General features: G+C 35.0%; 3 protein-coding genes across 3 annotated transcripts; all 3 read left to right on the top strand.

The window, feature by feature from the left end:
• The first annotated feature begins 1766 nt into the window (after positions 1–1766).
• Positions 1767–8036, top strand: LOC128215192 (uncharacterized). The gene is made up of 10 exons (XM_052921900.1): positions 1767–1861; positions 2984–3254; positions 3475–3767; positions 3876–4406; positions 4628–4783; positions 5139–5348; positions 5571–5680; positions 5922–7015; positions 7406–7505; positions 7799–8036. The coding sequence occupies exons 1-10, from the start codon at positions 1793–1795 to the stop codon at positions 8034–8036; spliced, it is 3072 nt and encodes a 1023-aa protein (XP_052777860.1). The 5' UTR covers positions 1767–1792.
• On the top strand, positions 7868–10462 carry LOC128214542 (uncharacterized). The gene is made up of 4 exons (XM_052921056.1): positions 7868–8044; positions 8310–8336; positions 8756–8818; positions 9115–10462. Exons 1-4 carry the CDS (start codon positions 8036–8038, stop codon positions 9355–9357), a joined length of 342 nt encoding a protein of 113 aa, XP_052777016.1. The 5' UTR covers positions 7868–8035; the 3' UTR covers positions 9358–10462.
• A 1183-nt stretch (positions 10463–11645) lies between these two features.
• Positions 11646–22575, top strand: LOC128214198 (very-long-chain enoyl-CoA reductase-like). The gene is made up of 11 exons (XM_052920537.1): positions 11646–11735; positions 15296–15343; positions 16575–16626; positions 17015–17059; positions 18045–18148; positions 18464–18573; positions 19175–19280; positions 19814–19930; positions 20340–20397; positions 20949–21083; positions 21792–22575. Exons 1-11 carry the CDS (start codon positions 11730–11732, stop codon positions 21917–21919), a joined length of 909 nt encoding a protein of 302 aa, XP_052776497.1. The 5' UTR covers positions 11646–11729; the 3' UTR covers positions 21920–22575.
• Positions 22576–23508: the final 933 nt, after the last annotated feature.

Raw genomic sequence — 23508 nt, 5'->3', positions numbered from 1 at the left:
AGTCAAAGGATTACTAATAAACGTGTTAAAACAAATGTTTGTACATCGCTGAAGAGCTTTCTTAAAGATGCACTCCTACTCCAAAAAATATTTACCAGAATTAATACAACTGTTTTGATATATATAAATTGATGGATACATGTCGAAAACAATCAAATACCGAGTTCAATTTGAAATAAAGGTGCAGAAAACATGGTATTTCTACCTTATGAGACTGTAGTAGATCACAGTAAATATTTTTTTTTCTCATTTATTTTTTACACAGAATACAAAACAATTCACATACATTAAAGCATTAATAGCATTATAACTATTCTATGTTTTTTATTTATTTATAAGCCCTAATCCCCCCTCCTACACACACGCACGCCTGCACACAAACGCACACAAACACACATGCATCCATTCACACGTACACATTCTTTCAGTCTCTCAAGCTTTTTCCCCTAATGGATTTTACAAGCTACGTATTGTAGTTAGTTATACATATTTAAAGGTGGAAAGGTAATAATAATCAATTTCATCAAGAACTAGGTCTTAAACCTAGTTTTATGTTGAGCCATTCTGACAGCATGCCATTAACCTTGACGTAGCAAGTCACATTCTTATAAACTGCCTGTATTACGTGATACATTTTCCCATTAATAGGGTTTTCAGTTTACTAAATAATAAAGATCGATTAACATAGTCGTAAGCCTTACTTAAGTCTATAAATGCTGCAAAAGTTGATTGTTCTTTTCTACTCCTGGACTCTACTACAGAACTAAGTGATGATGAATGATCAACTGTGCTTCGCTTCTTACGGAAGCCATTTTGTTCATCTACAATTTTACTACTACTATCTTACCATTGAGAAAGTCTCTCATTGAGAACAGAACAATACAACTTATACACGGTAGGAGCAAGATCCTGTTAGGGTTGATCTGTATGTGCTGATCAAACCCGACAACTTTTCCGAGAGGCTTGACCATGTAAAGGCTATACCAAATTCTTGACGTTTATGACGGGGAAAGATTTCCATTGCTAGGTTATACTTAGCAAGTCACCCAAAGCAAAAACGGTGTGCCCTGACCCGTTCGTCCGCCTTTTTTGGAGAAAGGATAACCAAATGGCACTTGCAGATCCAGGTGGGGGTGCACCCGGCGGACGCCTCCCCCAATATCGTCCAAGATTACTTTTCTTTCAATATAGAAGAAAAAGGAAATATATTACGCCCAAAATGTACCATTTTCGACAAGAAATTTGAAAATTTTGCCACCACTTTTAACCATATATATTTTAGTTCTGATGGAGGGGCGCATGTCAAAATGATACGCCCCCTCTAACATCCAAGCCCGGGTCCGCCCCTGAGTGGTGTTTTTCTCGAAATACTTCAACTCAGTAATGATAATCAGAAAATAATAACCGTAAGCCTTTATCCTTATGCTACTGCACATATAGATCTTCATTAATTTATGTTTATTGTATTGGTCATCAGTTTTAAATAATAGATGTAATGTTAACATTTTCTTCCAGTTATCATTACTTTATCATTTAAAAATAGCATTCAAAGAAAAACAATCCGTATCAGTTCAGCGTTGTTGTAATATAAAATATATTATCAGTAAAATATAGATATCTAATAAAATATACATTGTAAAGTAATGAAAAAGATTCCGGGTTGATTACGTTTAATCTTAGTTGTACAGTCTCTGCCCTGTTATCGAGTTCGACTATATGTACAGATATTTAAATGTATCCTGTGCAAGGGTGAGGACGTAATTTCATTTCATGCAAACATTAAGTAAGAAAAATGTTTCATGGCAAACAAGATGGTGGATTTGGAATGAAAAGTACAGATTCTGGTACCAACTTTTGCCTGGTAAGTGGACTTTTTCTTTAAATTTTGAAAAATGTATGCGTCCAGTATGTGGCGAAAAAACATATTCTTTGACTTTTAAGTTTGGTGTCTTTACTTTAAAGAAAAAAGTTATTGAGCAGATTGTGGCTTAGGAGGCAATGTTTACAAATAAACGTGTTGATTTTATCCACAAATTTTCGTATTTTCTCGACAAATATGGCATATCTGTGCATGTTGTAACTGTGCTTGCATGTATATTTTCCTATTTTCCAAACTTCATGGTTATTACTCGACTGTACATGTTTCCACGCCGATTTTTTGTACCTAAGCCCCCTATTATGTTTATTGCAAGCACATTACACACATTTTGGAGAAATGAAAACAAACTTCTGCACAATTGTTTAGCCTAGAGAGGATACGTTTTTTTAGTTCTGAGAATCGCTAATGATCACGAGTCTTTCAGTTTGGTATGTGATGTGTATCATAATTTGAAGTCAACGACTTTTTCACTTCAGAAACGGACTTGAACTTTCTCCGTCAAGAATTTGGTATACCCTTTATATGGTCAAGCCTGTCAGAAAAATTATCGGGTTTAATCAGCACATACAGATCAACCATAACATAAGAAAACAGACTGGGGCGTGAATTTATCTTAAGCTATCAGTATGCGAGTTGAAATAGAATTATTATATATTTATTTAATCATTTAACTACAAGTTAGAATCAGTTTTATAACATCTAAGTTCTTTGATGTAGTAAAAATCTCTAATAACATGGATCAATAAAAAAAATTATGATGTAGTAAAGAAATATTTTCGGTGCAAATTTATAACATCATAAGTTGTCACATCAACCATTGTTAAACAAATTTGTGAACAATGTGTGTCTTCTTTCCAAATATAAGCTATTGACACATCATTTATTCATTATTATCATGTCATGTGACACATAACAATAACTGTAGATAGCAATTTTGTATATATATCAACTTGATATAAATAAATGTATAATTGCGCTTTCAAATATCATGGCTAAAAATGACCAGGTAAGAAGCAATGTTAAATTGTTCATTTAAAAAGACATTCATCGAATATTTAACAACATAAATATTTCCAAACGTAAATTTTATTTTTTAAATTTTAGGCAAATGAGACGAATTCTTTATCGTGGCAAAATGTGTACGATTTGTCGATATTTTGTGAGGAGAAACTCACCGAAATCATTAAGGACGTAAATGAAGGTCGGTTTTTACCACCGGTAGGACTAGCATTACTACAGCAACACTTGGGACGGGTCTTGGAGAAACGCCATCCAGGAATCAATAAACACCACAATGCATCGCTTTCTATACCGGCCTTGTTGGATTTAAGGTTGAAAGAAATTTCTAAAAGAGACATCACAGTTTTAACTTTAGGTAAGTATTTGTACGGTTAGTATGTAGAATTAATTGTGGAAGGACAGGAGATGGCCTTCATTACTATTAACATTCCAAAAAATGACGTTGTCTCATATACGTGTGCTTACTTAGTTTTGTTGTTTTTCAAATTCCTTAATTATAAGTGCAATACTATGAACGATTTATATAACACGATTATTTTATTACTCAAACGCTTATTCACCAAACTCGTTTTTAGGGGAACTTAATGCTGGAAAATCAACCTTCCTTAACATTTTGTTGGGTGGGATGTACATTCCGACGGCGCGACAAAAGACGACAAATATAGTCTGCCACCTTCAGCATAGTCATGATCGGAATGTGGAAATCTTTTTTACAAGCACAGAGCGAAAACACTCTCTAGTTGTGGACTTGACTGAAGACAAAGACTGCGAGGGATGGGCTAAATTAAGACAATGCATTCAATATAGAAGATTTGACGACCAAGAAGTGAAAAGAGTAATTATCAAATGGCCAATGTTGTTAGTTGAGGTAAGTTTGATTTGTAACAATTTGCGTCAAGTAGCAAAGCAGTAGGAATAAATTACATAACTGTACCATGTATATTTTTCTATCATTATTTGATTTATTATAATTTAGGGAATGTTTGGAGATCTTCAACAGCGTCCTGTGCAAACAAACTTAGAGGTGGATGCAAAATGTAATGGAAAGTCTTTTCCACAGACTATACCAAAAAGTCAGAGGCATCAAAGGGAAATTTACAACCGAATGATCACAGAGCCGACAAATTCAAGTCAATCAGAGCGTAAACAGGTTTTTGAGTCGACACATACTGATTCCGGTGTTGGGAACGAAATAATGTCCGTGACATCTAATGCATCGGTTAGAACTGAAGATCTTTTTGGAAGTCCTAAAGATCAAACTACACAAAACATCACACATTCACATGAAATTGCAAGTGATGAAGCAAGCAGTCCATCTTCAGTAGAAAGACAGGCCGGAGATTTTGCAGTTTCAGCTGAAAGTCTTAACTCACAAAGTTCTGAAACTACCCCAAAGGCCATTGCTGGTGATCAGAGGGGTTCACTTTCATTTGATTGGGCGTCAGCGTCTTCACCGTCTTCTGTCAGTGAAGAAAGTATTGGAAGCGGGGATGATTCGGATACTGGGGTAAATATTTATTTCACATTGTTAAATAGAACAACACAACTACAGTAACCAACATGTTGAATAATACAGTGCTTAAATCCCTGAGTATCATCACAATTCAACACACACAAAAACTTAACAATGAAAAACATCACTACCAATGCATGTCAAGCTACAAATTAAGGATTTTAAGAAAGTTTACTTATTATTTATTAACCATATGTGTGTTTGTAATATTTCAGGATGTACCTTTTAGAGTCCGATTTCTGGATTGCCCGGGTATTCATGAGCACGATGAAGAGAAACACGTTGTCCAGCTGGCACTGGATGAAACACAAAACAGCAAGTGCTTTGTGTTCATTCTAGACACATCGAATGGCCCAGGAATAACGAAAAATGTAACTCACATTTGATAGGATAAATAACACATTGATTTTATTGTGACGTTGTAATGAAGCAGTGGAATAGACTGTTCAGTGACAACTCCAGTAAATAAAAACTTCAATATAAACTCCAGTAAATAAAAAAACGCTATAAAACTCTAATATAAACTCCAGTAGAAAAAAAACGCACACGAACACGCACACACACAACATACACACACGCACACACACACACACATACTAGAACTTACTTATGTTCCAGTGAAGAGAAAATTAATGCATTTTGGGGTTATTCATATAAACGGATAAATATACCCAAAAAAGATCTACGACCTGATAGACATACTTTTCTATTTTCATTTCTCTCTAGGTTGAAACCCTTATAGAAGATATTAAGGAGAAACTCTCCGTTTTCGGGAAAGAATTATCATCTGACAATCTGCTTTTCGTCGCGAATAAGACAGATCGTTATGACGGGAAAAAGGAAGACATAAAACGTGAAGTCTACAATGAGGCTAAGAAGACGTGGCCACAGCTTAACATCAGACCAGATCATGTGATTCCATTATCAAGCACACATGTAAATGTTGTAGTGTTTTCTTTGTTCATTTAATGTATCAACAATCATATGCCACTGTTTCTATCATAGCTTGTCTACTTAAACAAAGCTTAAGAGGAAAAAGCAAAGGTTGACAACATACAACCATATGTATGCAAATCTGTTTTGTAAACAGCACACATGATACTCATAAATATGCGTAAATTGTTAAAATATATGATTTATCCTGTTTATATTCCCCAGATCCTTAAAGCTGTTGCTAAAGGACAGTCAACTCCAATCGATGCACTCAACAAAGAATTGAGAACGTTTCTGAAACAAGCGACACAAGTTTACATGGAAGATACCCTTCTGTAAGCGTTTCAAAGCATTCACATGGGCACTCGTACATAATTGATAATGATTGTACGTCAGTGTGTTTATAATAGATTGCGTTTACACATGGTGTCGAAAATATTAATGTGAACAATACAAAACGTTCTACAAATGGTTATGGTATGATGTCGTATTTTACTGACATATTAGTTTCGTTGAAACACTACGAAATATGGTACATATTATTTAATAATACCACAACATCTTTTTCATATCCAGCTGGCTTATGATAATTTTGGAAACAGCCAAGGACATTGCTGAGGTCGCTTGCAACAATCACTCTAGGAGTACAACAAAGGCAATGAAATCGCATTTAAAACAGATAAAAGATGAAGCGTTAGGACTACAGGATATAGATAGCAAAAAGATTCAAGAGGAAAAAACAATCATACAGGATGCAATTAAATCTTTGACGCAGGTATTGGACAAGCAACATGAACACATAGGCGAACATGCACGATCAGCGCTGACCAATGTAAGTTTGGATACTAATGTTATTGAAACAAGTCGCGACTGGAAAGAGACACTAAGAAAGCTGGACATGCTTATTTTTGAAAAGATGGAAATTCATGTTAGAGGTGAAATTGACGTTATACGGGAAACCTTTCAAGAAAAGATGCAATATCTATATCAAGAAGAGCATGAAACCCTTGCAAAACTTAAAAAAAGTCTACAAGGACTTAACACAACAGATCAAACTGATACGACACTTATTGAGAGAGTTCTTGCAATTTTGACACCAACAACTTTGTCTCTAGGCGTGCGAGTTGCTCCAGTATTCTTCCCTTTCTTTTACCTTGCACTTCCAACCCTCCCTCTGTGGCTTATAGGGATGTCCGTGTATGACGAAATACAAGATAATCGACAAGAGCACGAAAGACAGATCTTTGAAAGAGACAGACGTGAATACGTTAAAAGGCGTTTCGACAATCTCCTTGAGAACATGAAAGAAAACTATGTGAGAATATCAAAACAAGTAGGCTCTGGTTCTCTGCCTTCTATCGCAATAAAAGGAAATGTTTCATTTAAGTTGATGGAAGTCGCTATGGGCTCTGTCCAAATTAAACAAACAGCAAATGAGTTGACAGATCTCATAGACTTTCTCCAAAAAGGAGATTTGTCGGTTAATGAATCATCTACAAAATCTATTCGCAAGCTGCATCTTGAAATAACAAAGCATTATGCTTGTGTGTCGTTAGCAAAAGATTTTGAAAACCTGCATAGGTTTGAAAGTAAAGCCGTAAACACAGTTACGGAATCTCCTGTTGAAAGAGAATTTCCTGTCTGCAGACAAACAAAAACTTGTAGAAACGGTAATCTAAATTTATTATACAGTATCCTTGACTTTTATTTATAGGGATTTATCAGTGAAATACAAATGAAAGTTCACTGTTTCAAATAGTGAACTAATAATTTGATATTTTTTACTGTTTTGCCCGCCTTTAATATTTCTGTCGTGACTTACTCAACTTAACCTATATGTAGCTTTTGGTGCTTATCGATCAAAAGTGGCTTAGCATTGAGTTAAATATTTACTTTTGGTGTTCACAATGTGAAACGTATTACGATCTGACACTGAAACAAACAGTTAATGTAAATTCAATCGTATTGTATTATATGTTACCAATCGTATTTCCTTCAATTGTTGTTAATATGTGTACATTGGAAGTTTAAAACACTATTTTATCATTACTGACACTCAGGAAAAGACTACATGGATGTAGAACTGAAGTGGATGACTGATGCATTGGACGTCGACAAACCTAGAATAAAATTTGGCTACCGGGAATGTGTCATGTTGCGGTATGTTTTAAGTATGATTAGTGAAAATAAGCTACCTATAGGTTTAAACTTATCCATATGCATTATTTTTAATACAAAATGCTATTAGTATTACGAATTGCAATGTAGTGCTTGGTTTTAACAGTTGAAAGACAAATAAAGACAATGCTTTGAAATATATACCTATAAACATAACCACATTTAAAATATAAGAGAATGTCTAATGAAAAAAGTGAATTCGTCTTAAATTACCATATTATTATAATGTACCTACAATGATTCGACCACCAAACGCCCTTTTTTTCATATTCTAGTGAGATGGCAAAAGGAACCAGTGAAAAGATAGCACAACTTTTCGAAACCACTGTTCAACATGAAACTTCTCATGTGAGTATGGGAATCATAATTTTACGTGGCTTTTGTGCCGGTTGCCAGATGACAAACAAAGAAAGGAAGAGTTTGGCCATTTTAGGAGTGAATGCTTGCGATGCCTCCAAGCCATTCAAGAGAAGAATATTATACATGGGAAACTGCAGCCATTGCACTTTATAATGACTTTGGTAAAACATTTATGATAGATCTTAAATGCTTAAAAACATGCTTTACCAAATTTCAATTTTCGTATTTTCATCAAGTAATGAGACTATGATTTTTGACTTTGATTCATAAAACCGGAAATTGGTTCGATGATTTACATAGTTACAGCATTCAGAGTCATACAGCAAATAACAGTATATAACTGAAATAAAACATTTGACATGCATTTCTGTCTTTCAACAATATACCGATACTAGTACATGTAATTACTTTTCGTTTATATTGCAGGACAACGCTAGGTATCCGGGACAGAACGTAAGTAGTACCAGCTTCTGCACTATATAAACATAGATTACGTGTATTTAAGCCATTCTCCCAAAGAGATGATAGTATACATTTATCGAATATCAAGCTAGTTAAGCATTATTCAAGTCCACGTATCATGATTGTCAAGTCGGAAGGATATGTTTACAAATTATTGGCTTTCTCCTCAATCCTTAACTTGATATTTGTAAAAAGCAACTAAATGTATATATTTATACGCGTATTATATAATAAATTATGTTTAAATCAAATAATAAACAGAACAAACCATGTAGTAGGTAAAAGTCCTAATACGCCTCAAGATCATTTGGTTAAAACCTACCGTTACTTTGGCAGTTAGTTAAACAAACTGGAATCATGCATGAAAGGTTCGAAGTATTTGAACTAATTGTGTTTTTGTTTAATTTCAGATTCATGCCACAAATTATCGTCTAAAGTTATCTTGCTTTGGAATCAACGAATATCAGGACGGGGTAAGAAATCCATACATATTGTTTAATTGCGTTCTTTTTTGATATCGTTAACTCAGTCTGGGTTCATGTATTAATGAAAACATGCATGATAAATTGTTCTTTAAGGTCTTCTTAAATACGACGACTTGTAAATTCATGGAAAGTTGTGTGATGTGTTAAGTGATTAATGTTTGCTGTATTGTAAGGTGATAGTGGTGATATGATGTGATGCCCTGCTTTTATCAACTTTTACATTTATTTGGGCTATGGTCTCATAACTTTGTTTTTAAGTTAACGTACGTTTTCTTTGCTTACAGAGAGAATTAGACCCCTCTATCTACTTGGCACCCGAAGTTAAAAGGCACCCAATCAATGTCAGTAAAGCTTCAGATGTCTACAGTATTGGTGTAATCTTGTTGCAACTCTGGTTCAGAAGTACGGATTGTCTATTTAAAGAGCAATATGGCAGGCTACATTTCAAACTACCTACCGATACAAAGGTAGCCGAGAAAATTGAGCAGTGTTTGAAACTGAACCCACGTGATCGACTAGTTGTTTAGACCACATTAGTTCACGAGTCATTTAGGAGAAAAATCCTTTAATGTCTGAAACTATTTAATGAACTCTAAGCTGCGTGCCCAGGAAATGATAACGTTTGAACTTTGAACTCAAATATTCACTATGTAACTCGTTTTACGGGCATACTACTTGCATTTGTAAGCTCGTGACAATATGTCGACAATTAATCAAAGTTTGAATCAGAATGCAGCAGTTGAAACGAAAACCACTAGAATCAAGTTTTGCTGTAAAATTACATATTGACATATACGACTACACTGACAACTCAATAGTAAGACTTGAAATATGTGTATATATGTTTAAGAGTACAAAACAGAGAAAATGTAGTTAGGATAACCAGAACGCCATCGTGGAAGGAATCTATAACAAAACAATAAGCATTGGCATTGTGTACATTTATACTTGTATCTTATTTGGATTTGCAATAAATCGTCACTACTGAAGATATGCCAGTCAACTTATTCGGGGACAGTGCCTGCTACTTCCGTCAGTTTTGGATTCGATTTGCTAATTCAGTTTGTGACGTTACATGTGATCCCCATACAATTGACTCCATAATTATGCTTATTGGTATTAATTGTACAATTGTAGTCAATAATATTCCATTATTTGTGTAAGAATAGATATTTAAATCCATGCTATGTCACTAGAAAAGTATATGATCAAGATTTTTGTCTAAGGTAGAAGATGTGATAGTATGTCTCATATTGAGGCCTAGCGCTTTTCAAATTTAACGTATATATTCTTAATACGACTTTTTAAATAAATTTATTGCTGTTTTACAACGTGTGTTTAAAGAATGATAAGATGTTTAACCTATGTTTCGAAAAGAGGAGAAATGTTCATATGAGATATGTTTTTTTCTAAGAACAATTGTCTCTTTACGTCATGCCACAAACACCAAGGACCTCAACAGAAAAAGGGAGCTGGCTCTTTATTGTGTTATCCTTGGTATTTTGGAGCATTTCATGGGTTTTATGAGCGCATGATATAGTATTATACATTAAAATTTTCATTCTTTTCTATGTAATGTTGTGAGCAATGTGATATGTTTTTCCTTTGTCGAAATAAACATATCAATCGAAAGTGTGTACTTGAACAAGATATGCTTGAGCACTTAGTTACGCTCCAAACAGAGGGTTGACAACAGCAGGGTTATAATGTTGTTTTTACCTAGAAACATAAGAAAAAAGAACATGATATGCCTAAATATATTTCGATAATTTTTAATTTTAGTATGATATATCATGATACAATAAGGTGGCAATATCGGTCATGGATTTCAATTTGTTTCATTTGATTATTTATACATGTACATATCGCTTAAGAAGGTCCCCAAGACTGTTTTCACCGCTTGTCCAATAAACCTGAAGTTGTTAAGCAACAAACGATAATAATCCAGCTCAAATCTGTACTTGCCTTGAAGAAACACTTTCGCGAAAAGCTTGCTTATTTTTAAACGCGTTTCGAGAAAAAAAAACAGCTGTTAATACCATTTCATCGTGCTAAATAACGTTCACAAGCAGTTCACATCGAATCCAATACATTCTTAAAAAGCAGCTAGAAACTGACGCGATCCGACAGTCACGATGACTCTGGCCGTCCAGACATCCATTTGAACTCCTCGGCCATTTTCCAAAACAATCAGTTTCGATGGCAAAAAAGCCGAGGAGTTTCCTATTCCCCGGCATCAATATACCGGGTACAGAATTCAGTTATGTCGCGAGGTTTTTGATGCCTGGGCTGGTATTCAATATTGGTCTTAACTGGATCTAAGAACGATGTAGCTAATCGGATTATATGTATGATACCTGACCAATAGCCGTGGTGGGTCAAGAAGTTGACGTTTAATTTGACAAAAATGCTTTTTGGGCGTATTTTAAAGCCTTTTTTTTTCTTCAGTATTGAAATAAAAAGTAAATTGGGACGAATTAAGGGGATGTGCACTCGAATGCGCCCCCCCCCCCTCCCACCGGACCCGCTAGTGAATAGAGTGAATTATTGGAAGTCAATGGTCTATGACCATTGGATTAACTTAAGTTGGATATTGAATAACAACCCCTGTAAGCCCTTTTTAAAAACGAATATTCTACAGTAGATCGGTACTGTAGGAATTTCAACAAGATGATTAACAGTCGGTCTAAATTCCCTGGATGTATCCACCGCCAGAGAGGATACATATTTCTATACACTGATCTATATTAAAACCGATTGTAATGAATAGTTTAGTGCATCCTCATTCGGCAGAAGTTATAGTTGTCTCCCCTATCTTTAATTTTGTCATTGACGCCCCTCTGGCTTGCAGGTACATGACTTGGTTTGTTTATCATTGAACAGACAGTCTTTCGAAAGAATGGAGGTATGTTAACAAATGGTCGTTAAGACATGATTTTTTTTATTGAATTCGTGTGTATGTAATAATTATTTAACGAATCCAATCCACAATTAGTTCTCTGTTAGCATTTACCATAATCGGATCAATAGTGATGCCATGTGACCCCATTTAATTCTAGTATTATTTGAAATCATTTGCTTTCTGATATGTAAATAACTGACAAACGTACATTATACATTGAGTTTTAAACGTTAAATGTATATTTTCTTCTTAGTTCATTTCAAGTTTGGACGTAATGCACCAGTCAATTGTAACCATGGACCCCCAGGTCCGGGTATACCGAGGATAGTGTGGGAAATGGGTCGTGTTTTTACCTTCCATGTGGCCCCGTGAATGCGATGGTTTTGTTTTCGAGCCGAAATTAGCAGGGAAAGGGTCTTACCTAGGATGTCCATGGGGCACAGGGACATTTGGCGGGGATTTAACCAGCAGTTTATCTCTGCAGGATGGTGATTTTACCTTGGATTGGCTAATCCCCGAACCTGAGGGGGCTGTGGTTACAATTGACTGGTGCATAAAATGATCTAAGTAGCAATCATTGATAGCCTAAAATCTTATTTGATTATGATACAATGTATGTCATGTTTAGTAAAATTATTTCTTTTCCTGCTCAAAAAATGATATGGGATCACCAGGCTTCCAAAATTTACATATATATTTGTCTTAATGATACCTTAAAGGCAATGGATTATTTCAGTGAAATGCTGGTTGAGAGGCAATTATGTGTGTTTGGTAGAGATGGAATTGTTGATTTTCCTGCCTGAGTGTAGTGGTCATTGTAATCTATCTGATATAACTTGTAGTATTTTATGACTCACACAGCTCTCTAGCTTCATAAGCGCTCAGCCATTAGAGTGTCTGTCAAACTACCTGCGCTAAATTTAAAAAACAACATTAGCCAAAATGAAACACTTTCTCTGACTAAATCATTTCTGGATTCATGAATAAGGCATAATTTTCACAAATATAGTTTAGTATTACCAGTTTAGTATTACCAACTAACCAGTTAGATGATTTCAGGAACTTTTTTTTTAATGTAACTCCCCTTACTTAAATCCCATGGTGTCCGATTCTGAAAGTGTGATTTTAATTTGACAGAGGTACCTCCACAGCCAGTCAAATAAGGCCATATAAACAGGGACGATAAAAAAAAATGTTTTAATGGTCTATCAACTGGGTGCTTTTGATAAAGAGTCCATTCATTTTTCTTGTTAACTCTCAATTTGCTCACAAATAAAATTGTAAGCTCCGAATGAAAGAAATCATAAGTATACCAGCACCAGTTGTAGTTGTAGGTAGAAGCTGCAACTTTTAACTACTAAGGTAGGGTCAGTTATCCGAAACCTTTTTGCTACGCCTAAGAAATAATTTGCTGTCACATGTATTTTATGGAACAAATGAAACATAATTGAATTGTTCAGTCAGTGTTGATGAATATTTGTGATAATCAGCATTGATTTTGAATCTAAGATTTTAACATTAAATACATGTGTATATGGAAACTGGAGAAGAACCAGGTTTTTTTGTTCTGCATCACACAGTACAGGTCTTTTTTTGCATTGCACAGGTCAGAATATCATACTCATTCCCTATGCCAAAAATGCATATTTTTCCCAATTTCAAGAAATAAATCCCAAATAAGATGAAATCACTGTCACGAAAAGCCTGGCTTCTCGACTTGCATCTTGCTCCGTAGCTGGGGTTTAAGCGTGGGAACATATTCATTCTAAACAATTGTTCATTTATAATTAAAAGTGCTTTGATAATCACTTTAGGTGGACATATAAATACACTAATTCCACTAAGAAATGTTGCCCTACATGTAGTCCACCTACATGGCCGTCAACCAGTCTTTTGACGATTTTTAGACTATGGCAGACTGGTGACAGTTACAGGGATACACATGAAATGTCAAAATAATAAAAAAAAGTATCCCTGATCGCTCATTATTGTAGCTACCCTACATGATGATTTTGTTGATTTTTATTCTCTGATATTACCAATTAAAACACCGGCAAAAGGCCTGAATTATCTTCCCTAATCTGTAAATTCTACGTGCCAAAATTTCCTAATTAGTCTTTTTCCCATAATGGACAGAAAAAGCTCTGCAGTAGCATAGAGCTGACATGCAAATATACAAATCTACAATTTTACATGAAAGAAATTGGATGTTTTTGTCATTTTTTTATGTTTTTGCAAAGAAAACAATTATTATTTTTATTGGAAATATTCTTTAAAGGTGAAACTATACAAAAGCAAAAATAGTGAGCATTGATCCAGTTATAAGGGGCTTGTCCAGTATAATTGTAGCAACTACAATAGAAACAATAAGAAGGTGAGTGTTTCCAAATCAGGGTGAATGTTAAGAAACTGAAATATTGTGTAAGTTATGTCTCCCCCATTTACTTCGTTTCCGCTCAATAACTATAGAACACTTAGACCAAGGAACTTCATACTTGGTAGGCTAGTTGGTCATGACTAGTAGATGACCCCTATTGATTTTGAGATCACTGGGTCAAAGGTCAAGGTCGCCTTGAGGTGAAGAAACGGTCGCTCAATAACTAAAGATCCTTTGGGTCGAGGAACTTCATACTTGGTATGCTAATTGTTCATGACTAGTAGATGACCCCTAATTATTTTGAGATCAAAATGTCAAAGGTCAAGGTTACCTTCAGGTAAAAAACGATATGTTGGCAGTGACCTTAAGCTTAAAAATGGTTTCTTCTCAATAACTAAAGAATGCTTGCACCCAGGAACTTCATACTTGGTATGCTAGTTGGTCATGACTAGTAGATGACTCCTATTGATTTTGAGATCAGTAGGTCAAAGGTCATGGTCACCCTGTCCTTGAGGCGAAGAAACGGTTTCCGCTCAATAACTAAAGAACCCTTGCACCCAGGAACTTCATACTTGGTATGCTAGCTGGTCATGACTAGTAGATGAACCCTGTTGATTTGAGATCAGTAGGTCAAAGGTCAAGGTCGCTGTCACCTTCATGTAAAATGTTGGCGGTGACCTTAAGCTTAAAGATGGTTTCTGCTCAATTACTAAAGAGTGCTTGTACCCAGGATTTTCATGCTTGGTATGCTAGTTGGTCATGACTAGTAGATGAACCCTATTGATTTTGAGATCAGTAGGCCAAAGGTCAAGGTCAGTATGACCTTGAGGTGAAGAAACGGTTTCCGCTCAATAACTAAAGAAAGCTTGCACCCAGGAATTTCATACTTGGTATGCTAGTTGGTCATGACTAGTAGATGAACCCTATTGATTTTGAGATCAGTAGGTCAAAGGTCAAGGTCGCCGTGACCTTGAGGTGAAGAAACAATTACTGCTCAGTAACTAAAGAACACTTGCACCCAGGAATATCATACTTGGTATGCAAGTTGGTCATGACTAGTAGATGACCCTGATTGATTTTGTGATCAGTCCGTCAGTCAGTCAGTGCGTCAGTCTTGTTTTTCGTTATGATGACTAAATAATTTTGTTTGCTGTTACTGATAGTTTATACATATTTACTTTTTCAGATCCAAATCTTGCATGCCCGGTCAGGAAAAACCCTCACCAATCTACCAGTAAGTTTTTATTTATGATTGACATTACCGTATCACAGTTTCTGGGGTTCTTAAGTACAGGAATGAGATTTCTAGACTATTGTACAATTTAAAAGATTGCTTTTTGGTCAACAGTTGTATAAAAACAGTAGGTAGTACCTTGAAGTTAATATACATATGTATATTAACTGTTAAAACCCCTGACTTTTAAGTGATAGTAGCAAACAGCAGTTTTGAGTGGGGCAAATATCTCACTATCAATGCAATGTACAATGTTCATTTAATCGTTTGTTTGTTTCTTAAACAACAAATAAACATGACATCTCTTTGTAGAGTTGTGTTCATCTTTAAATAAAATCTGTGGTTCACCGTTGATAAATTATTGATGTTAGTCACAGTGCTTTTCCTGACCTTTTTGGGGCTCATATTCAGCCCTGCATTCCAGATGCTTAAACCTGATATATACACTGTACACTGTATTTGGGGATGTGTGAATGTCAACAATGTTTGTGTATTACACTTTCTACATTTTTTTGTTTTGGACAAATTCATAATGAAATAAACAAATGACTGATTTTATAGCAATTTTTTGTTAATAAAATTGGTATGGCGGGGTCAAAATTGGTTCAGACTGGCAAATTGTCAGTTTTAAGAAGTCCTGCTGTACAGTATATGTTTTGGCATTGGGAATTGGGCTCTACTATGGACCCCCAAAAAGGTCAGACTACAGTTTACCAAGATGTAAGAAGAATCTTTGCCGTCATTAACCAGAGGAATTATAAGTATATTTATCTATCCCAATTTGGAAAAAAATATGAGCCAAGATATTATTTTAGCAAGAAATTTGACCGCCAAAAAGTTTTCTTCTCTGGATAAATAGTGTTTTCTTGCAGGAAAAAAACATTCTCATTCTACATGTATTTCTTATAAAAAAAATTGTGAATTTATCTGGAAAAATGGGATTTCCCAATTAAGTCAAATCAACGCCATTTTCCCAATCAGGGAGGCCCTGACTTTCTTTTCAAAATGGTGGAAAAAAAACTGACATGCGTAAATGAATTCAAACTAGAGAATCTTTTTGCCTGAAACACGAGAAGCCCAACAAATGTAGAGCAAGATATTTTGTTTGAAGCTTTGGCCTAAAATGGCTATATACATGTACATGTATTGTAACAAGTTCTCAAGACTTGGTGTTAAGTACCAGTATCATAAATGTAGCACCATCTTCAATTTTTCTTTATTTCTGACACAGGTATCAAAGTCATCCACTATTTTGGACATCAAAAAGCAGTATTACAAATCAAGTAAGTACAGACAATTGATAATAAACTGTTTTTAATTTATATTTATGTTTTAATAAATACAAGTTCTATTACTTTTAGTGGTACATACTGTTAAGTTTTAACATAAAAAATCCAACCAATTTTATTGGAATCAGAACAGAGTACATTGTTTACTGTTTTAAAAGAGCAGACGATTTCATTACTTATACATGAAATACAGGTAGTTACTTTAAGAATTCAGATTCAACAATTGTGAAGTTAAAATCATGATATATGCGAATGCAAAAAACTGCAAATTTGTGAAATTGTGAAGTTGAAATCATGAATTTGAGTTGAAAGCATAAATCATGAAAATATTGAATTTGAAATGTCACCATCGGTCTGTTGTATTCATGTTTTCAATTTTCAGATGCTAAATACTACCCTGATAGACAAGCATACCGTACAGATCCAAGTAAGATGTTTTTATAGGGTGTTGCTAGTATACACATTTGAAAATATAACATTGTCCATGTATGAACAAGGCTCTCCCTCAGCTCAAGGGGAATGGAGAAAAGGGCCCTTGGAAAGGTGGATGTTGTCAAAAAAGGGGAATTTGGAATTCAGATTATATTTCATATTCTTAATAAAATTAAGTGTTACCATACAACTGAAATTCTGTGTCATATAATTATATCAATGATTTCAAGTGATTGCAAATTGTAGTCGTTTTTTTTTATCTTGACCGATCATTTTCTATAGGACAATCCAGAGGGGAATTTTAACACAGAATTAGGGAAAAATATATACCGTGGTACTTTTTAGGTGGAAAATGGGGCCATATTTTGGCCCAAAAAGCCATGAGGAAATATTAAGAAGACATTGACTGACACTTGATTTTACAAAACAAGCCTAGAATTGTCAATACGAGTTAGTATGAGGCCGATGATTCATCATTTTACATGATTAAAAGAATATTTTGTCACTGTTTCAGCTGAGTTTACCCATTTAGAAATAACTCATAATGGTTTTCCAGTTCATAGTGCAGATACATATACGTTTTTTTAAATTAACTGGGATTTTGTGGTAGACAGACCCAGTAAATTTCGAAGCGGAAAAGTATACAAATACTGCGAAAGATACATGTGTAATAAGCGATGTAAGCATCAGTAAGAAAGAGTCAATGCGTTGTACCCAACAATTTCAATTTTATGTAAGGCCTTGACAATTTTTTTGTTGTTTTTGTAATTGTATTATCTGGTGTCTAGTCCCTTTAAGGCTTGGCTAAAGACCATTAGGGGCAAGGGTAGCTTTGTATTATCTGGTGTGTTGTCCCTTTAAGGCTTGGCTAAAGACCATTAGGGGCAAGGGTAGCTTTGTATTATCAGGTGTGTTGTCCCTTTAAGGCTTGGCTAAAGACCATTAGGGGCAAGGGTAAATAACCAATCTTTTTTTATCAGAGGGGAAAAGCTTGAAGGATGAAGAAACAATCGGGAACTTGAACCTGAAGAATGGAGATGCCCTTTACTTCAAGGACCTCGGACCACAAGTTGGATGGGCCACTGTAAGGTTTAGATATAATAAATTAATACAAAAATTGTTATCCTCTTGTGCTCTTTTTTGCGCTTTTTTTAAGACTTCCATGGATAGTTTTTAAAGGCTAAATAAAAGTACACAGTATGAGAGTTGTAAATCATCAAATTTTTATTTACCGGTACTAAATAAACTTGAACAGTTATATTTTCAATTTTACATAAAAAAATTATGTTAGCAATCGATGTAGAAATTTTACTTTAATATGAAATATCACTGTGTACCTGATATTTTATTTCTCTGGTTGATAGGCAATACTGCATTGAGATACTTGTCATTACTTCAGGTATTCCTCACAGAGTATGCAGGCCCTCTAGTGATATATCTGATGTTTTATGCACGACCTGCCTTAATCTATGGGGAGTTGGCCGGATCACCCAGAGCTAACGTTGTCAAGTAAGTAACTACTAGTCTTGCCTCTTATGCTTCACAGGTTCATAAATTTGGCCTTGGGGTAGGTACTTGATAGGGGTATTTCCAAACTAGATATGGTAAAAAGGAATATTAATTGCAATATATGCAATTGAAGGCAAATAACAAACAAGTAAACACGTGTAACATAATAATCTTAGCCTACATGTATATTGCTAAATTTCGGCGAGATTTGCAAAATGTTCTGTTAAGATGAATTTAATACATAACATCCAAATTTACCCTCTTTTTCAGCCTACTGTTTTGATAATTTCTCTAATTCAAAAAAGTGACATTGTCCAAAGAAATAATCTAAAACTGACCTATCTTTGAGTAACTTCAGTCTGTAAATCACTTTACAAAAGAGCTGTTCAGAGCTCTCTATGCCTGCAACTCAACCAGGAGGCAATAGGATCAAGACTGTTCACAGTTTCTTTGTATCTAGAAAAGGGACACCAGTATTGATTTGCCGAGGAAACAAATTTGAGAGTGGTTCATCTTAGCTAAAACAGTCTTCAAAATCCAGATTCAATCACTTCAGTATTAACTGAATGTTAAAAAATCATTTTCCCTTGAATGTTTTCAGTATAGCAGCCGGGTGTTGGTCATTCCACTATGGGAAGAGACTCCTGGAGACAGTGTTCGTTCACAGGTTTTCCCATGCCACCATGCCTATCATGAATATCTTTAGGGTAGGAATTTACTATTGATTATTCGCATTATTGCTGGGACCCTATTTTGTTAATGCATTACAGTTTTAAACAGGTTTTTTTCAATACTAATTCAAACACAAGCGCATGGCTTCTGTTTCTACATTAGCAAAAAATATTTTGAATATAAGTTTTGTAAAGTATATAAGCTATTACATTGGAAATATTTCTTCTTGTAAGAATGCTGCTAGAAAAAAATATTTTTAGTTAAAGACAAACTTCATGGACTCTCCAACATCTTTTCAAAGCACATGTATTAAACAGATCTTATCATTAATGATAATTGTTCCACAATTTCACCAGGGAGTAAGATTCTTACAATTCATATCACAAGGTTAACTATACATTCCAAGGGATGCCAGTTAGTAGCATAGGCCAAAGTGAGTTTGTGCCACTATTGTAAAATTGTTGACTTTAGCATAGGAAACAATAAGATATATTGATAAAACTTAATCTAAAGTTATTTTTATGAATGAATTGTGTGTATCTTGAGGGTATTTGAAATCATGTTTCAGAACTCGGCATACTATTGGGGATTTGCAGCACTAGTTGCCTACTTTGTGAACCACCCCCTCTACACCACCCCCTCCTATGGTGACTTGCAGGTGTATGGTGGGCTGGCTCTCTTTGTGGTTAGTAGTTATTGATATGAGTCCTAGTTAATACCAATACTCTTTTGTGAACCAACCCCTGTACACAACCGCTGCCTATAGTAATTTATGGTTTTATGGTGGACCAGCTCACTTTGTGATAAGGAAACTTTGAAAATCTGACAAGGTATTGTTGTGCCATGGCCTAAATTGAACAAACGTTTTATAAGATAATCAAAGGAAACTTGGAACAAATGTTGCCAGCAATAATATGCAAATGTATAGAAAGGCCCGAAAGGGCCGCAACGTTCTTTAATGCCAGCACTTTGATATCATTTGGAATGTATAAAAGCCAGACTATGGGATATAGCCAGACTATTGGATATAGCTAGACTACAGTATGGGATATAGCCACACAATGGTATATTGAATGTCATTCTCTCCCTTGCAGCTAGCAGAGCTGGGTAATTTCTCCATCCATCTGCATTTCAGCAGGATGAGACCTAAAGGTAAGATGGTGGAAATTGAAACATTTGAGTAGTTGTATTTCCCTTTTAATAATAGATTTTAAATGAAACTTCGAATAATTTTGATATTCAATATCTCAAAGAAATGGTTATTCAAGTTAATCATAGATTTTGTTTTCATGTTTTCTATGACGTACAGATACACTTTTAAAATTGTGACATATATATATAATTATACATATGTAAAAAATTTGATGAACTATTTTTAATCATTTTATTACAATAGCTTAATTCTACAATTACTCGGACAACACTCGTTGATGGTATTTTAAACACATCAAATGTCTGTAAAGTTTAAATGCCTCAATATTTCTTTACATAATTTATTTGTTTGAAGTCATAGCAATACAGTATTTGTGAAATGAACATTGATGATATGTCCTAGTACGTTTGAATACAACCTTACCCAAGGCATAAACGTTATGAAAGGTAATTGGATGAAATGATTTCAAACTCAAGGACATGGTTTATGGCATGTATGGATCCCATCACCTTAATAATAATTAATAATACCTGTGTTTGTTTTCCTGCAGGCAGCAAGGTGAGGAAGATCCCCTACCCCTGTGGAAACCCATTCACCGCCCTGTTCAACTTTGTATCCTGTCCAAACTACACATACGAGGCCCTGGCTTGGATTGGATTCTCTGTCATGACTCAATGCTTACCAGGTTTGTGTACTTGTAATATAGTCATACATTATGTTACAACGGATGTGGTACACAGTGGGTTTTACTTATCTTATTGCCTTTGCTACTGTGGTAACATCGTGTTGCCATTATTTAACATTGATGTCAAGACATGATGTCACACATTAACAAAATGACGTCATACTTGTAGTGCTAGCATGCATTGCTGTCTCTTAAAAATTTGCAGGCTATAGTTACAGGGTGTGTATACCACCCTCAAAGAGCCCCACATTTGACTTATTCCTGGAGTTTGATTAGGTGATTTGTTTCCTGACAAACCTGTTAACCTGTTTCTAAACTTATATTTTGACAGTGCTCAATCAGGCCTTGGTCTTGTTGAAAGTGTTTTCAGAAACTAAACTCTCAATCTAACTCTGGTAAAAGACTGAGAGCTTGGCTCTGTTAGCAGCGTAGACTGCACTATCTTTCATTGAAAATGATGAAGAAAAAAATAAGTTATCTTTGTTTAAAATCCTCATTCAAAGCAAAATATTGCCTTCCGACGTAGCATTTATTACGAAATTATCACATGGTATACACACACACTGATCTTCTTGATGACTTTATTTCTTTGTAATCCATGTAAGAATAAATCTGTTTGCATTTGCGCCTTGATTATTCAACTAACACGTGTGTCAGTGGACATTTTCAAAAGAAATCATTTTAAATTAAATATGTGTATTATTTCAGCTGCGATGTTCACCATATGTGGATTCTATCAGATGACTGTTTGGGCTATTGGCAAACACAAGAACTACAAAAAGGAGTTCCCAAACTACCCAAGGGGCAGGAAGAGCATTATTCCATTTCTTATTTAAAATGTCTTTGGAAGACAGATGTTGTTTCAAATCCAAATTGAGGGTACATGTTCTTTAAATTTTGTTATTGTTTTACTTCTGATTATAGCGAGTGCACACCTGTTTTCATGTTTGAAGTGTCAATACAATCAAGTTGAAATCCTTCTGCATGTACTTAATTTTAAGATTCTGGCCCCAATTTCTCAAAAAGTCCATAATAACAGGATTAACCTAATCCCACTATTTTTGTTTCCCTATAATTTGTGTAAAAATTAGAGATTTTAGACTATAAACAGGAATTATGTTTATTTTGTATGTTTTTTTTTTGTTAAGTGAAATAAGCTACTTAAACATGTAAAGCTTAAGAAGTTTCGAGAAATTGGAGCCTGTGTTGTTAACTTTTATACAAATAATAATACCCATATAAATCTATGGTTTAAGAAAGGAACTTCAGCGAACACAAAAGGTTATTTTTTAACCATGACTTATTCTGTTTTAGCATAACTGTATTCTAGAATTCATTATTAAATTCTTTTAAAGTCAAGTGTAATTGCAGTCTTTGTGTGTAATTCTGTCTTTGAAATATGAATATGTTTTCATACTTTTTTACCATTTAAGTATTGATTGTTAGATCACTTTTAATATATTGTCTCTGAAAATAAATTGCTCAAATGAGATCTGTAATAATTACATCAATGCGTGACTGTCGCACACAGATCTTGTTGTAGAATTAAAATGCGAGTGAGTTCACAATTGCAATTAATAATATATACATCTGTGTAAACCTCACAAGGAAAAAACAAGAAAGATTTATATGTCATTGATACTTAAGAGTCAATTTTATACAACTAAAGTAAAGCATGTAGTTTTTCAGTGACATATATTTAAGGCTTATATCTTTAAGGTTTATTAACTCGTACAAGTACCAATTTCAAAAACCTTCATGGTAAAAATATTAAATATACGAGTACATTCACCTAAATAGTCTATGACTTTAGTAGACAAAATTGGAGGATGTGAAAACTGAAACAGTATAATGAGGTAACAGTTTGCCTTAAAATATTTCGGTTAAGAGCGATGTGGCCGACTTGGTTGCTTTTCCAAGAATGCGCGATGCGTCACCCCCTTGTCTAGGGCGCAGCCTTGTCACGATATCGATACGGCCTGAGCGATCATTATCTGTCAGTTTTTTCAGCTTCCTTGTACGTTTTCCTATCGTGTCGAATTTCAAATGTTCACGCGAACGGAAAGTTTGTGGACAGGGATTTATATTGTAATGACTGCGTGATACACCGGTGTTTCCGTTGCCGTGCATACAGGGACTGCGTGATACACCGGTGTCTCCGTTGCCGTCCATTGAGGGACTGCGTGATACAATGGTGTCTCCGTTGCCGTCCATTGAGGGACTGCGTGATACACTGGTGTCTCCGTTGCCGTCCATTGAGGGAGTGCGTGATACACTGGTGTCTCCGTTGCCGTCCTTTGAGGGACTGCGTGATACACTGGTGTCTCTGTTGCCGTCCATGGAGGGAGTGCGTGATACACTGGTGTCTCCGTTGCCGTCCATTGAGGGACTGCGTGATACACTGGTGTCTCCGTTGCCGTCCATG

Source organism: Mya arenaria, chromosome 13 (assembly GCF_026914265.1).
Source record: "Mya arenaria isolate MELC-2E11 chromosome 13, ASM2691426v1".
Classification (NCBI taxonomy): domain Eukaryota; kingdom Metazoa; phylum Mollusca; class Bivalvia; order Myida; family Myidae; genus Mya; species Mya arenaria.
Note: the sequence above shows the minus strand (reverse complement) of the source record. Positions and strands in the feature narration are given on the sequence as shown.